This window comes from Mrakia frigida, assembly GCF_051309035.1.
Source record: "Mrakia frigida strain ATCC 22029 unplaced genomic scaffold BDY24scaffold_28, whole genome shotgun sequence".
NCBI classification, from domain to species: Eukaryota; Fungi; Basidiomycota; class Tremellomycetes; order Cystofilobasidiales; family Mrakiaceae; genus Mrakia; species Mrakia frigida.
Window position 1 is genome coordinate 323,295 of NW_027481253.1, and position 13,145 is coordinate 336,439.

Sequence of the window (13,145 nt, forward strand, 5' to 3'; positions counted from 1 at the left end):
GGAGGCCGTCTGCCTCCTCTCCCTTGACCTCTATCTTGACACACCTTTGGATTCACACCCCCTTCTCTTCTCGAAAGCACCCGATTATCCCGCGAACCATCTGCTGATCCCTCCTGAACTTTCTCAACCTCTCCCTACGCTCATCCTCACACAAACGAGAGACTCGGAGGTCCTCGACGACGAGATGGGCGACGCTTCTCTTTCCTCCCTCTTCCCTTACATCAGAACACTTTCAGAGAGTAGCAGTATCATCGTAATACTCTCTATTGAGAGCCATGGGAAAATTTTGTACGCGCTGCTGGAGGCTGCTTGACGACCAGAAGCCTGCGTTTCCTCTTCCCTCCCTGCCTCCTCGTCATCCTCCCCTCAACCGCATCGACATCCCCTCCCCCTTCCTTCTCCTCTTCGCCAAGTCCCTCTTCCTTTCAACAAGACGATACCTTACCATCCTAGTGACAACTTTACCCTCGACTTTGGATCTCTCGGCCCCTTCCAACGTGGATGGAGGAGTCGAAGGAGGAGCAGTGCTCTGCGAGCTCACACGCTGGAGCGGAAGTGGTTCGTCTTCATTTCTCCTTCCATATTTCGTCTATCAACTTTTCTCGACCTCCTCCATGAGTCTCGCTGGTACGACTTCCCCTGGTGGAGGTTTTGGGCTCTGGATGGCAGGTTTGAGGCTGTCGAGATGGGCTCGAGCACGGAGGGAAGGAAGGAGGAAGGAAGCGAGCGGGCGACCTTCCTTCTTCTTCTCTTCGCCCACTCTCCGTTCTTTCTGCAGCGGACTCTCTCCTGATGGGCTGATGGGTGTGTGGATTTTTATAGATTCGCGGTGAAGTTTCGGGTCAGGAAACTGACTGACAGCTGAGAGAGCTCGATCATCGACTTCCTTCCCTCTCCGACCATCCTTCCTTCCCTCCTTCCTTCCCATCCACGTCCCATCCACATCCCTAGACCTCGCGACCAGATTTCGACCTCTGCTGACCATCAACTCCTCTGTTTCTTATCGAACCAGCAGACTTCCTCGTTCGGTCCTCGCTCGTCCATCGTCTCCTTCATCTCTCCTTTTCGAAGTCAAACGCTGACCTTTCCCTCTTCCATCTCGCCATGGCAGTCGATCCTCTGGTTCGTCCCCCTCTCTAGCAGCCTCTAACACGCCATACCACTCCTGACTCTGTTTCTGGCGGTCCTCTCAGCTCGACTGTTGAGAATCTCTTGCTTCGAACAACACTCGTGAGCTTGCTTTCATCTCCCTTCCTTCTTCGACGTTCGAACTAGACTGACGTTCTTCTGTCTCGACCTTCCTCTCTCTTCGCAACCAACTTCAACCGTTCTGTCTCCCTTACCCGTCTCTAGGAAAGGATTGGATCCCTCGAGTCGTCGTTCGGAGCAGCTTTCGAGGAAGGATCGACTCGGAGCGAAGGGACTTCGACTCGGAAGAGCTGAGTCGCTCGACTTGTGGTGAGTATGTTCTTAGACCTCTTCCGTCTTCGAGTTCTGCTCGAAGGTCGTGTGGGTGGATGGGATCTCTCGTTTGGGCTGGAGCTTGGCTCCGGGCGTTGGGTTCTTGGACTCAGGGATGCGTCGAGGAGGGAGGGAGCGACGACGACGCGCCTCGTATAGTTTCGCTTCAATTTCTTGCATTTCTAGTATCTAGCTAGCTTCGGTAGTATCTGCGATGACTTTTCATCGTACTCTCGCACCTGCTGCTGTCCTGGAGCAAGAGCTAGAGCCAATCAGAGAAACGAAAGAAACTCGACGCGACGGTCTCCCTCCCATCGAAAACTCTCCTTTACCGGTCCTTACCGTTTATAACGAGACGATTACTGGGCAGAAACTGATAAATACTGTACCGAACTACACAACTACCATAGTCAAACTCTCCAGAACTAAATGGGACCAAAGATAACCAGTTTTGAACCGCTCGTGAACCGCTCGAGAACCGAACTCGAACCGCTCACGAACTGATCTTCTTTCGTTCCTCCTCCGTTCTTGGACGCTACCCTAGGCTAGGCTAGGCTACAAAACTCGAAACCGTTTTCGAGGTTTCTAACGGTTTCATACCATAACCTACCCTACTCTACAGAATTTTCACGGTTCTCGGTTTTAGGATTTTCCGGCAATGCTGGGTCGACGCGACCGTTCTTCGAGGAGGAGTTGGAGGGCGATCGAGATCTCTGATGAGCCTTGCTTCTTCGCCTTCTGTCTACTCGAAACATAGCTTGGATATCAGCTGACTCTTGCGTCTTCTCGCTCTCCCTTTCTAGATCTGATCTTCATTCCCTCGCTTTGAGACGATGTCTCTTCGACCGATCGAGAATGCTCTTTTACTCTTTCGCGATGGAGCCAAAGGAGAGAAAGAGAAGCGTGAATATCGTTGGGAGACTAGTGGGGAACGAGACTAGGAGATGGGAGAGAAACGGAGAGCGAGAAGAGAGAACAGGACGAGAAACAACAACAAAAGAAGGAAAAAGGACAGACGCGACGAGACGGGACGGGAAACTAGAAAACGAGACCACGAGAATGGAGTTGGGCGAAGAAGAGACTAGGAACTAGACTAGGTAGGTATGGAGTGAAATACAAACAAAGCGAGACTCGAAAACATGAAACCGAAACAACAAATCGAACACGACGCGACGAGAAAAGAGCAAGCCCAGCTCGCCCTCTGCCCCGCCCCCCATCCTTCCTCACCACCTTCCACCCTTGATCAACACGCTAAAACGTATGATATAGAAGAACCCATCGCTTCTGATCTTGACAGGCTCGTAAGTGGCGAATCGGTTTCGGTTTTCGACCACGACGATGCTTCTGGTTGGTGATCCTCCTCGAGGGATTGAAGGAGCAAGGGAGGACTCGATAGATGATAAATCTAATGTTACAGCACTCGCTCTCCGTCCACCAACGCACTGACGAGCGAAAACGCTCGAAAAAACGTTTTTGACATCTTGATCGGGGACACTTTGAGAACAAAAATCTAAATCAACAACTTGGTGGGAGCGCTGATTCTCGAAAAACCGACCAAAACCTTCGCCGCTACCCTAAATGACGTTTCGACGAACGACGAACGACGGACGACAGACGACGAGCGTCGACGCGTTGCCTCGTTCTCGATCCGCATTTAGCAGCCCTCCTTCTCTTCTCCCTCACGCAAAAAAAAACTTACCCTTCTTAGTTTGTGCACTGCAGGCGATGTCTTGGCTTGAGAAAAGAGAGGAGTGAGGAAGGCGACGGCGACGCGTTTCCACCCACTCTCGCTGTTCTCACGCTCATGAATCTCTCAAAAACAAGCAGTCCTCCTTCAACTCATTCTCCTTCGCTCACCAGCGAAGTGGGAGTCAGAGAGCGAAAGGGCAAAAAGGAAAGTTTTCTTCCGGCCAGGGAATCGAACCCTGCTCTCAAGCGAATCGTTTTTGCTGTTGCCAACTGAATGACAAGCTTGCATACTAACCAATATACTAGCCAGAATTGGATGACAATGGCTCTCGTCGCATGTATATCAAAGGACCCACTTGGAGAAAAGTTGGAAGCAGACACCTGCGACGCGTCTCCTCGTCGTTCGAGAAAGGCAGAAGGGAGGGGAATGGGTGATCTCCTGTTCTTTGGCTGGGTGGTAAGAACCTGTGGAGCTCTGGTTGATGTTTGTGGGGGGAACAGTTGCACTGGAGAACTGCTGGTGTTACAGAACAAGAACGAGGCAGAGGTGAGACGCAACGCATAGAAAAGCACCGAATCGTTGACACGAAGAAGATCCATGAAGGAAGGACCGCGTCGAATTGTTGATAGGTTGGTTGGAAAGGGAAGTGAGCGAGGAGGTGGCTTGGGGCGACACGACGGACGATGCGACGCGTTCCCTTCCGACAGCCCCCTTCTGAATTCGTCTCCTATTCAAGCTTCTGAGGCATTTAGTTCTACTACCTATACGAACTACAGACCCGTGTAGCATGGCACTGAAAGCTCCCGTCGCCAGCATTCAGGAAAATCTGCACAGATCGAAACGCGGTGAAGAGAAGGACGCGTCTCGACCCGCCTCCTTTTCTTGCTCCCGCGCGCGCGTCCGATCAGGCTCGGCTCGAAAAATCTTCCACCAACCTTTGCCTGTCTCAGAAAAGCCCCCTCCCTTGCGATCTCGATCTAAACTAAACCAAACCTGTGTCTAAAAAGTAAAAACCCTTCCCGTGAATTCGAAAAGATAAACTCGATTTCAGAGCTCCCCTCTCTTTCTTTCCTTCAACCACTTCCTTTTTCGGAGCCAACAAAGCTCTCGAGAAGCCCTCGAGGCAGTCTCACACCGTCAGACATCAACGAACCTCGTCCCCTCAACCGCGAGCCTTTGCTTACTCCTCATTCTCGGATCTCTACCACGTTGGGGATTTCCTCTCAGTCGAAGTGTAACTATATACTACTACTCTGTTTAGGTACCCGTCCCCATTCTCGTTCGATCAGCATGGCTTGAGGAAGAGACTGGCTTTCTTTCTTCGACGTTTCGTTCCAACGTTTCTTTTTCTTGGTGGCTCTTTCCTCGTTTCCTCGTATCTCGCCTCGGCTTCCCGTGTTCTTATTTCATCATTACTATCTCGTGACACGAAAGAGGCTCCGACGGGAAGAGAAGTCGAGAGAAAGAGGGGGGAAACGCGTTTGAAGACAGAACCGACGCGTCGAATTAACGAACATTCATCAGATCAACCCCTCATCGCCCGAGCACCCCCTGAACTGATCCTCCTCGATTCAGGATGTCCTTAGCTCGTCGAGCTTCCTGTAAAAGATTTAAACAGGAGTCAGCTCGAGGGATGGCTTCGAGCGACACGACGAGACGAAAGAGCTCACTTGAAAGAAGAGGAGCGACGTCGACGCGTTGACTCCCCCAGTTGCGTTCTGTTCGCAAGTAAAATCGCAATTGGAATCAGTTCTGGAGGTTGACGATGGAGAAGTGGAAGCCTTGCTCGCCTTGCTAGTGATGAAGGGATCTTCGACAAACATCGTCGCCTGAGGAGTCACTCGCGTCCTCTTCGTCCTCCCACCAACTCTCAGACAGACCATCTCCGTCGACACCATCGGCTCCCACCTCCCCACGTACTGATAGAACCCCTCCACCGCCTGCAGCAGACTTATAGGAACTAGCTCCTCGCCAGGGAGCCCATCGCCCCGTCCCGTCGAGAACCTCTGCTTCCAGGTCAGAGGCGGACCCTTCTTCGACTGAACGACGAGGTCTCGATCTACCCAGCCGGAGCCAGATCTCTGTTGGAAGAGGTTCTCGATCGCTTTGATCTCAACGAGGTATGTGAGGACGAGGAGGAGTAAGGCGTAGGAGGTGACGTTCCGAGCTGAACCGAGGGTGGAGGAGGAGAGGCCACGCTGAATGGCCCAGGTCTTGATGAAGAAGGCGAGAGGGAGGAGAAGGGTAGGAGAGAGTCGACCGTGGTGGTAAAAGAAGAGCGAGTTGTAGGAGCCGTTGAGATGGTTCACGTTGATGTCGAGTTCGATTCCGGTCGAAGGGTCCTTTGCGCTGACTGGATGAGCAAGAGAAGAGCCTATCAGAGAGGAGCGGAAAGCGAAAGGATAGGATACTCCACTTACTGATGGGGGTGTTGGCGTTCGTGATGACCTGGAGGGAGAAGGACAAGAGGTCAGAAGAAGCAACGAAGGGAAACGGACGCGACTGACGGCTTTGATGGAGAATCCACTGGAACGAAGATGATCCGCGAAGGTTCGAAGGTCATATGGAGTACCCTGAGTGACTATAGGTCGAGTTCCGTCGGGATTCTCTGCGTCCTAAAGAGAGAAAGCGGAGGAGCGGAGGATCAGAACCTGGGTGAGCGAGAGCGGACTCGGAAACGGAGCGTTCAGAACTCACGAAGAGGGAGATATCTGAATCGGAACTATCCGAATCGAGACCGTAGACGACTGATCCAAAGAGACTGATGGCAAAGCGGGAAGCTAGAAAGAAGGAAGGTCTTGAGGTCAGCGTCCCCTTCAGTCGCTGCTCCATCTCCTGCGTTCTTCTCCAGCCTCTCAAACAGCCTCACCCCCATAATTGGAGTGTATGCACCGCTCAAGTCTCTCCAGCGTTAAACACCGATCCTTCCGAGTAAACTCCAAGGGTAGGCTGTTCTGAAAGGAAGGAGGACAAGGAAGGCAGTAGAGGGACGATCAGACTCGAGGAAGCCGTTGAGCTCGATTCCTTCTCGACGAGCTGACTCTGTAGAGATCGAGGATGAAAGCATCGCTTGAAGAAGAGGCTTTGCGAGAAGAAATGGTAGAGCGTGGATCTACCTAGCGAACGAGGCAAAGGAAGGAAGGAGGCGGGGTGAGCAAACGCGGGAGGGAACGAGCGGAGAGAGGAGATGGGAGCAAGGAAGGTCGAGCTCACTCGATCCAGGATCGATCTCCAGGTCAAGAAGGGAGTTCCTGAGATGTATTCGAGCATCTTAGAGAAGCTGAAAGAGGGTAGAAGAGAACTGAAGGGAGATGATGGCCGTTCAAAGGAGGAGGAGGAGGAGTTGAGCTCAGATCAGGAAGTCCCCCTTTCTCCGTCGACAGGGACGGGTCCGTTGCTAGGAAAGTTGAACTCCGGGTTCTCATCTCGACGAAAAAGATGCTCGTACCTGCTGCTACATAAGAAAGAGGGAGAATCATCAAAAAAGTGAGCTGCAGAGGGAGAAGAAGAGAGGGAGGAAGGTCGAGCTCGTTCGTGGGGAGGAATCGACTTCTTCCGCTGTTTCCTCTCCCTTTGGTTCAAAATCTAAAGCAAGAGGTCTCGAAGATCCACAGCTATCGGCGAGAATCGAGAGCGATGAAGATTTGACTTTTCACCATGGAAGCGGTTGAATGAAAGCTCGACGTCTTTGCGTTTTCGAACCCTCCGTTCGATCCGCCCAACGTCGACAGCCCTCCCTTCCTCCTCTCCTCCTTCTCTTTCCCTTCTCACCCCCACCTACCACCCTCTCTAGGTCATGGCTTTCCGATCTACAGGGATTCTCAGCTCGATACGATCTCGGGTTTCGTCCTCGTCTCACTCTCCAGCTTCGTCGGTCGCTTCGAGCTCAAAAGGACCTCGACTGGTCAGGAATCACTTCTACACCGTCGCCGCTCAACCGAGGAGAGACATCATCGTAGATGGCAAAGTCCGTGAGTAGCCTTTTCAATACTGGGAGTCGTCCACCTTGGGTTTGGGGCTGTTCGCAGTGAGGACGAGGGAGGGAAGAGGGAGAAGGGAAGGTCGACTTTTTGAGCTCTCTCGTTCCTTTCTTCCCTTCCTTCTCAAGCTCAGTATTGTTGCTGCAGCTCCCTCGCATCCTTTGGAACCTCGAGCCTCGTTCGAATGAACCTTTAGAATCCTCATCGACGGCGTTTCTCAGTTTCTCTGCCCTTGGGTTTCGCTCTTTATACTGACGACCGGTCCTTCTCCTCCCCTCCTCCCTTCCCTCGTTCCTCCAGGCAACCCAATCTCGCCGATGGCCTTCCTCCCCGAACCTCCCTTCACACCTCTCTTCCCCATCTACGTCCCTCTCACCTCCATCAACCCCATGCTCGCCCCCGAAGTCGCTTCCGAACAAGTGCTCCCTCTCCCTCGAGACATCTTCGGCCTGCCTCTGAGACGGGACATCCTCCATCAATGCGTCGTTCATCACCAGTCCCTCCTCAAACAGGGAAGTAAACACGTTCTTGGTAGGGCAGAGGTCAAGGGAAGTGGAAAGAAGCTGCATAGGCAGAAGGGTACCGGTAAGGCTAGGGTGGGAGATTCAGGGAGTGGTATTCGTGAGTCGTTCTTCCTCCTTCGCCTTCCTCTCCCTCGCATGCGCCGCGAGCTGTTCAGCTCTGAAGGCCAACGCGTCTCGACTGCTGGAAATTGACGTCCTCTACATTCTTTTCGGCGCTGATGTCCCTCAGGTGTCGGGGGAGGAGCTACGTTCGGACCAAGGAAGCGAGACTGGTCGACCCAGCTCCCTCGGAAAGTTCGTCAACTCGGACTCAAGCTCGCTCTTTCTCAGAAGCTCCGAGAGGGAAAGCTCTGGGTTGTCGGAGAGGATGGATTCTTCATGGAGGACTGGGAGGTCGTCATCCCTCGAACCCACGCCTTCGGACCCAACAGTGTCGACAAGGTCGTTCTCGGAGCGTCGCAACCCGACCATCTCAAGCAGCAGATTCAAAGTGAGTATCCGTGCTCCTCTCATCTCCTCGAGCTCAACACGCTCGCAGGTCCATGACGTCGCTTCAACGTCGAAAGGTTTTGAACATCGAAGACTCCTCGCTGACTCTCTTCCTTCGTTCGTCGCGTTCCTTCGCTCCCAGCCCTCGGTCTCAAGAAACCTCTCTTCCTCCACTCTCCCTTCACTCCTCCTCCTACCTACCTCCTCGACACCTTCCAAGCCATCAAGGACGAAGCCATCCGAATCTCCAACGAACCCCAGGCTCTTCGAGTCTACGAAACCGCTCCCTTCTCCAAAGACCTCGACAGGTCGAGGAAACGACCCAGATTCGTCGCCGACCTCCGACTGGAAGCCATCTCCTCGGTCGGAACGTTCGACATCCTCAAAGCTCACGACGTCGTATGCGACAAGCTCTCCCTGGAATGGTTGATCTCGACGACTCGAAACTACCAGGTCATCGAGAAGATGGACCTCTACTCTGGAAACGCCATGGTCATGCGACGACGATCGCTCGGGTTGAGCGATTTCCCGAAGGAAGGGGAGGTGGATGAGAGTAAGGAGATGTTGAAGAGGTTGGAGGAGGAGGCTATGGCTGGGGATGGAGGACCTGGGGGGTACGAACTGTGGAGGGAGAAGGCTTTGACGGATGCGCTGGAGGCTCGGGATGCGACGAAGTCGGAAAGGGTTGGGGCTGAGGTGGAGGAGACGTTGGTAGAGGAGGAGGCAGAGGAGGAGTGGGAGGGAGAGTGGGAGGAGGAGGAGGTTGAGCTCACGCGGGAGGAGAAGGAGGAGATTGAGGAGTCGTCGAGGAAGCTGGTGGATGAGTTGAAGGAGAACCCCAAGGGGAGGAAGTAGATTTGTTTTCGAGCAGAAGATGAACGTTTTTTTACGACTGAACGGTTTCTTGATCCTGAACTTCACATTCAAGTAGACATAGCATGAGTGCGCGGCAGCAGAGGACGAAAAACGGGCTCACTTCGAGCAACACTCAACTTCGTTCCCTTCGCTTTCTCCTCCTCCCCCCAACCCGCCACGATGGCTTCCAAAGTCAAGGATACTCTTCTTCACATCGATACGAGCTGGTACACTCAACAAGGCTCTCGATATCTCGACATCGTAGGCGATTGGTGTGGATCCGAACTTTGGATTCTCGATGGTGAGCTTCGCCATCCCTTCCTCCATCTGCTCCTTCTCCCCCCCATCCCTTAGAGCCCTTGTCTTGCTCGAGCTGACCTCTCTATACGCCTTTGTCGCGCAGGCGACTCTCTCCTCGAAACCATCCTCGACGACCCACTGTTCGCTCTAGGAAAAGAAGGAGGTTCGTTCGTCTCGTCAGCTCAGCTCGCTTCGCCTCCCCTCGACTTCAGCTCCTACTCCGTCGCGCTACAACGCCCTCAGGAAGTCCATCTACGCTCCTTCTCTTCCCATCAAACCCTTCAAAGCTCTCAGCAAGGTCCCTCGTACCTCCGAGGAATCGCTCGTCTTCCTCCATCCCATCGCAAGTCTCGCCGTCGGTCTCCCTCGACTTCCTGAAGACCTCTCGCTCTGGTCAGAGCTGAAGAAGGCCGATCCTTCTCTCTCGCAGGATCTGGAGCCGTCGAAGTTCTTCTCTTCAACTCAAGTGATCGCTCAGGTGGACGTCTTCAGGTCAGTCCACGTCTCGAACACGTCTTCCGATTCTCGAAGCTCATCGTTTCGTCTTTTCCCTCTTCAGATACGAGATGGCTCTCAAGATGGAACTCTCGAGACTCATGAGAGGGTCCGAGGAGATCGACTCGCCTTTCAGGACCGTCGTCAACTCGTTCGCCGACCCTGTAAAGAACCGAACGAGACCCGTCGAGGAAGTCTTCGAGACTGGACGCGACGCCTTCTTCTCAATGGTGAGCTTTCTCCTCCCTCTCTTGGTGCTAGCTCGACGATACCGTCTTACCCTGTTGTACTTCCCGTCTCTTCAGATCACTCCCATGCTCTCCGACCTCGAAGCAGCCGGTCAGCTCCCTGCCATCCTATTCAACTTCGACCGAAACGCCTGCGAGGAACTCGCTCACCGGATCCATATCGACCTCACCTCTGCCGAGACGGAATGGAGGAGGACATCGCCAGTCTGGGCTGCGAAGGTTCGAGAGCATGAGGCTTGGCTGAAGGAATCAAAGGCTCGACAGAAGGAGGACGAACTCAGGAGCAAGAGGAAGAAGGTCGACGAGGACGACAAGGGAGACCTCAGAACCGGGGGAGGAGACGAGTCAGCAGCTGCCTCGTTCGATGTCGAGGACCCTTCACCGATGTTCACTTTTGCCGGAATCAAGACATCCTACTCCAAGCAGCAGATGCTGGAGGACTTCGACGACCTCATCTGGGTGATCCCTAAATCGTCGCGTTGGCTCTTGGACGCACTTCGACGAGGAGTCTCCGTGCATCACGCTGGTACGAATAGGAGGTGAGTTCTTCTTCATATCTTAACTCACTTTGGGTCGCTGACATCGTTCTACCGTCGCAGGTATCGAGCTCTAGTCGAAGGAGTGCGTTCCTCTTTCTTCTTTCGTGCATCTTGATTTGGACTGACTTCTTCCTCCTTCCTCCCCAGCTTTTCCGACTCGGCTTCTTGAGAGTCATCGTTGCAACTGGAACCCTCTCTATGGGAATCAACATGCCTGCGAGTGAGTCCGTCTAGACGTTCACTTCTCCGCCTCGCCCGAGACTGACCGCCCTTGCCCTCCTTGCGTTTAGAAACCGTCGTATTCGCTGGAGATTCGGTCTTCCTCACAGCTCTTGTATCGAGACAATGTGCAGGAAGAGCTGGAAGGCGTGGCTTCGACCTGGTCATTCCTCTTTCGTCCTCTTCTTCTTTTCGATGCCCACCACTGACGCGACTTATGATTCCTCTTCCTTCTCTTCTCCTCGATCGAACAGCTTGGAAACGTTCTTTTGTGAGCCCGTCACCCTCAACCGCCTTCAATCTTCTTCTCACTGAACTGACGGTTTGTTTCTCAGCTACGGAATCCCTTTCGAACGAGTTCAAGCTATCCTTCTCTCGCTCGTCCCACGACTTGGAGGAACCTTCCCTCTCACCTCTTCTCTCGGCGAGCATAGGCTTGTCCTTCTTCTCGAGTGTACCGATACTGACTTTGCTTCCTTCACTCTAAACCGAAGTCCTTCGACTGCTCAACGTCTTGACTGGCTCGGAGAACGCTCCCGCTGCGACGAAGGAGGTTCAGTCGCTCTTCCAGCTTCCTCGTCTCTCCGTGACGTGAGTTCAGGCTCGAAACTCAAGCTTCTAATCATTTCTGACGAATCCTTTGTATCCTTTGAAACAGTGCTCAGGCTAGCAAGAACGAGGTCCTTCATTTCACTCGAGCTTCGATCGAGGTAACCTTCGTACTTCCGGCCGCGTTCCTTGCTCCAACTGACTTCCTTCTCTTTTTTTGTCCCCCAGTATCTGAGACGAGCAAACCTCATCGACGCCGAAGGTCGACCGCTCAACCTCTTCCCCATCGCCAGTCACCTCTACCACGTAGGTCGTCTTCTCTGTCCCACCAAGTCGAGAGTGGAAGGAGTGCTCCTTCTGACGCGTCGTCCTTTCCCTCTCTTTCACAGACGGAGCCCTCCAACTTTGCTCTCATCTCTCTCCTCCAGTCGGGAGCTCTTCACGACATGGCTGCTTCGTTCTACACTCATCCTACCGATACGGCGATCTCGTTGGTGCATCCGAAGCTTTCCCTTCCTCGCTCGAGAGATCAAACTGACTTCGTCGACTCTCCCCTTCATCTTCAGGTCTCGGTCCTCTCTCATCTCTTTGGACGAATCCGACGACGACCTCAGAGCAGTGCTAGCATGCTCACACTCGTCAAGTCCACTCCGTCGCAGATCGTTCTGGATCCTCTTCATAATGATGTTCTGCGAGTTCTCAAGAGGCATCAGAGGCAGATCGTGGACACCTTCACGGCGTACGCTTCCAACTGTACGTCCTCCAATGCTCTGCTTCTCCTCCCCTTCTCCCTTTTCGAAGAAAGCCTGACCGGAATGAACTCCTCGACCTCAACAGACGTTCAGCAGTACTCGTCGCATCTCGGAGAGGACAACCGTCTCCCTCTCTCCAACCTCGTCGTCGGACCTTCGCAGGATTCGGACGAGCCTTCAATTCCCTTCATCCAAACCAACCTTGCTTCTACGTCCATTCCCTACGAGACTCGATCCTCGTTCGTTGCGCTTTCCGGACATGGGGATGCCTTCGTCTCGATCCCCGAGCTTTCGACGACCAGTCGAGAAGGGATTCACCTCAATCAACACGCCGTTCCTTCTCTCGTCGATCTCACGAACGAAGAGTTCGATCTCAACTCGTACCTTGTGGACTTCCTGAAGCATGGGCAGTTGGAGGCTCTCGTCAAAGGGAACGGGATTCGACGAGGAGACGTTTGGTTCGTTCTTCAAGTGAGTTTTCGTCCTCCTCGTCGATGCCAATCCCAAAAACGAAGCTGACCCACATTGTTCTCTTCTTGGACTTTGCAGGAGTTCTCTCTTACCCTCGCCGTCGTCTGCTCCTCTCTCCAAACCCTTCTCATCGAGGCTTCGGCGGCTGCGTCGCAAGGCGTCGACGACGAGATTGTTGTGTCGATCCTGATGCGGAGGAAGAAGGAGACGACGAGGAGGCACAAGAGTGGACTCGACCTCCTGGGATTGGCGTGAGTTTATCCTCTCCTGTTTGGGTGTTGATCGAGGGAGCTCAACGTGTCCCAAACTCGACGCGTCCTGACGACCCTCCCCCCCCTCTTCTCTTCTCCCCGTCCAGGATCGCGACTGGACCCTCTACCTCGCTCTCCGACACGCCGAACAAACCTTCAACGTTCGATTCAAAGCCATCTTTGCTTAGCTTTTCTCCGTCTCTCTCTTTCTCTTCCCTCCTTCCCGCTCTCCTTCCCTCGCTCCCGCTTCGTCTCTTTCCTTCCTCGTTTACATAGCTCTCCCTTTTTTCCACTTTCTTCCGTCCTCTCTTCCATACACGAC

At 53.5% G+C, this 13,145-nt stretch overlaps 3 protein-coding genes and 1 non-coding gene across 4 annotated transcripts; 2 read left to right on the forward strand and 2 right to left on the reverse strand.

Moving 5' to 3' along the window:
- Window positions 1-3,364: 3,364 nt before the first annotated feature.
- On the reverse strand, window positions 3,365-3,462 carry BDY24DRAFT_t84. The gene has a single exon. It is a non-coding gene; the product is annotated as a tRNA-Asp (tRNA).
- Window positions 3,463-4,680: 1,218 nt separating this feature from the next.
- On the reverse strand, window positions 4,681-6,587 carry BDY24DRAFT_397743 (nucleotidyltransferase domain-containing protein). The gene is made up of 9 exons (XM_076641599.1): window positions 6,365-6,587; window positions 6,193-6,267; window positions 6,021-6,105; window positions 5,849-5,931; window positions 5,659-5,766; window positions 5,572-5,599; window positions 4,942-5,504; window positions 4,822-4,869; window positions 4,681-4,750 (listed from the first exon to the last, which is right to left on the reverse strand). The coding sequence occupies exons 1-9, from the start codon at window positions 6,419-6,421 to the stop codon at window positions 4,685-4,687; spliced, it is 1,113 nt and encodes a 370-aa protein (XP_076494273.1). The 5' UTR covers window positions 6,422-6,587; the 3' UTR covers window positions 4,681-4,684.
- A 544-nt stretch (window positions 6,588-7,131) lies between these two features.
- Window positions 7,132-9,044, forward strand: YML6 (mitochondrial 54S ribosomal protein uL4m YML6). Its single transcript, XM_076636114.1, has 3 exons — window positions 7,132-7,752; window positions 7,885-8,145; window positions 8,287-9,044. The coding sequence occupies exons 1-3, from the start codon at window positions 7,449-7,451 to the stop codon at window positions 8,997-8,999; spliced, it is 1,278 nt and encodes a 425-aa protein (XP_076494274.1). The 5' UTR covers window positions 7,132-7,448; the 3' UTR covers window positions 9,000-9,044.
- Window positions 9,045-9,145: 101 nt separating this feature from the next.
- Window positions 9,146-13,144, forward strand: BDY24DRAFT_436096 (uncharacterized protein). The gene is made up of 16 exons (XM_076644208.1): window positions 9,146-9,300; window positions 9,403-9,462; window positions 9,512-9,791; window positions 9,859-10,024; window positions 10,100-10,581; window positions 10,642-10,663; window positions 10,729-10,801; window positions 10,872-10,963; window positions 11,055-11,071; window positions 11,136-11,391; window positions 11,578-11,655; window positions 11,739-11,843; window positions 11,916-12,102; window positions 12,187-12,572; window positions 12,651-12,823; window positions 12,931-13,144. The coding sequence occupies exons 1-16, from the start codon at window positions 9,180-9,182 to the stop codon at window positions 13,097-13,099; spliced, it is 2,667 nt and encodes an 888-aa protein (XP_076494275.1). The 5' UTR covers window positions 9,146-9,179; the 3' UTR covers window positions 13,100-13,144.
- Window position 13,145: the final 1 nt, after the last annotated feature.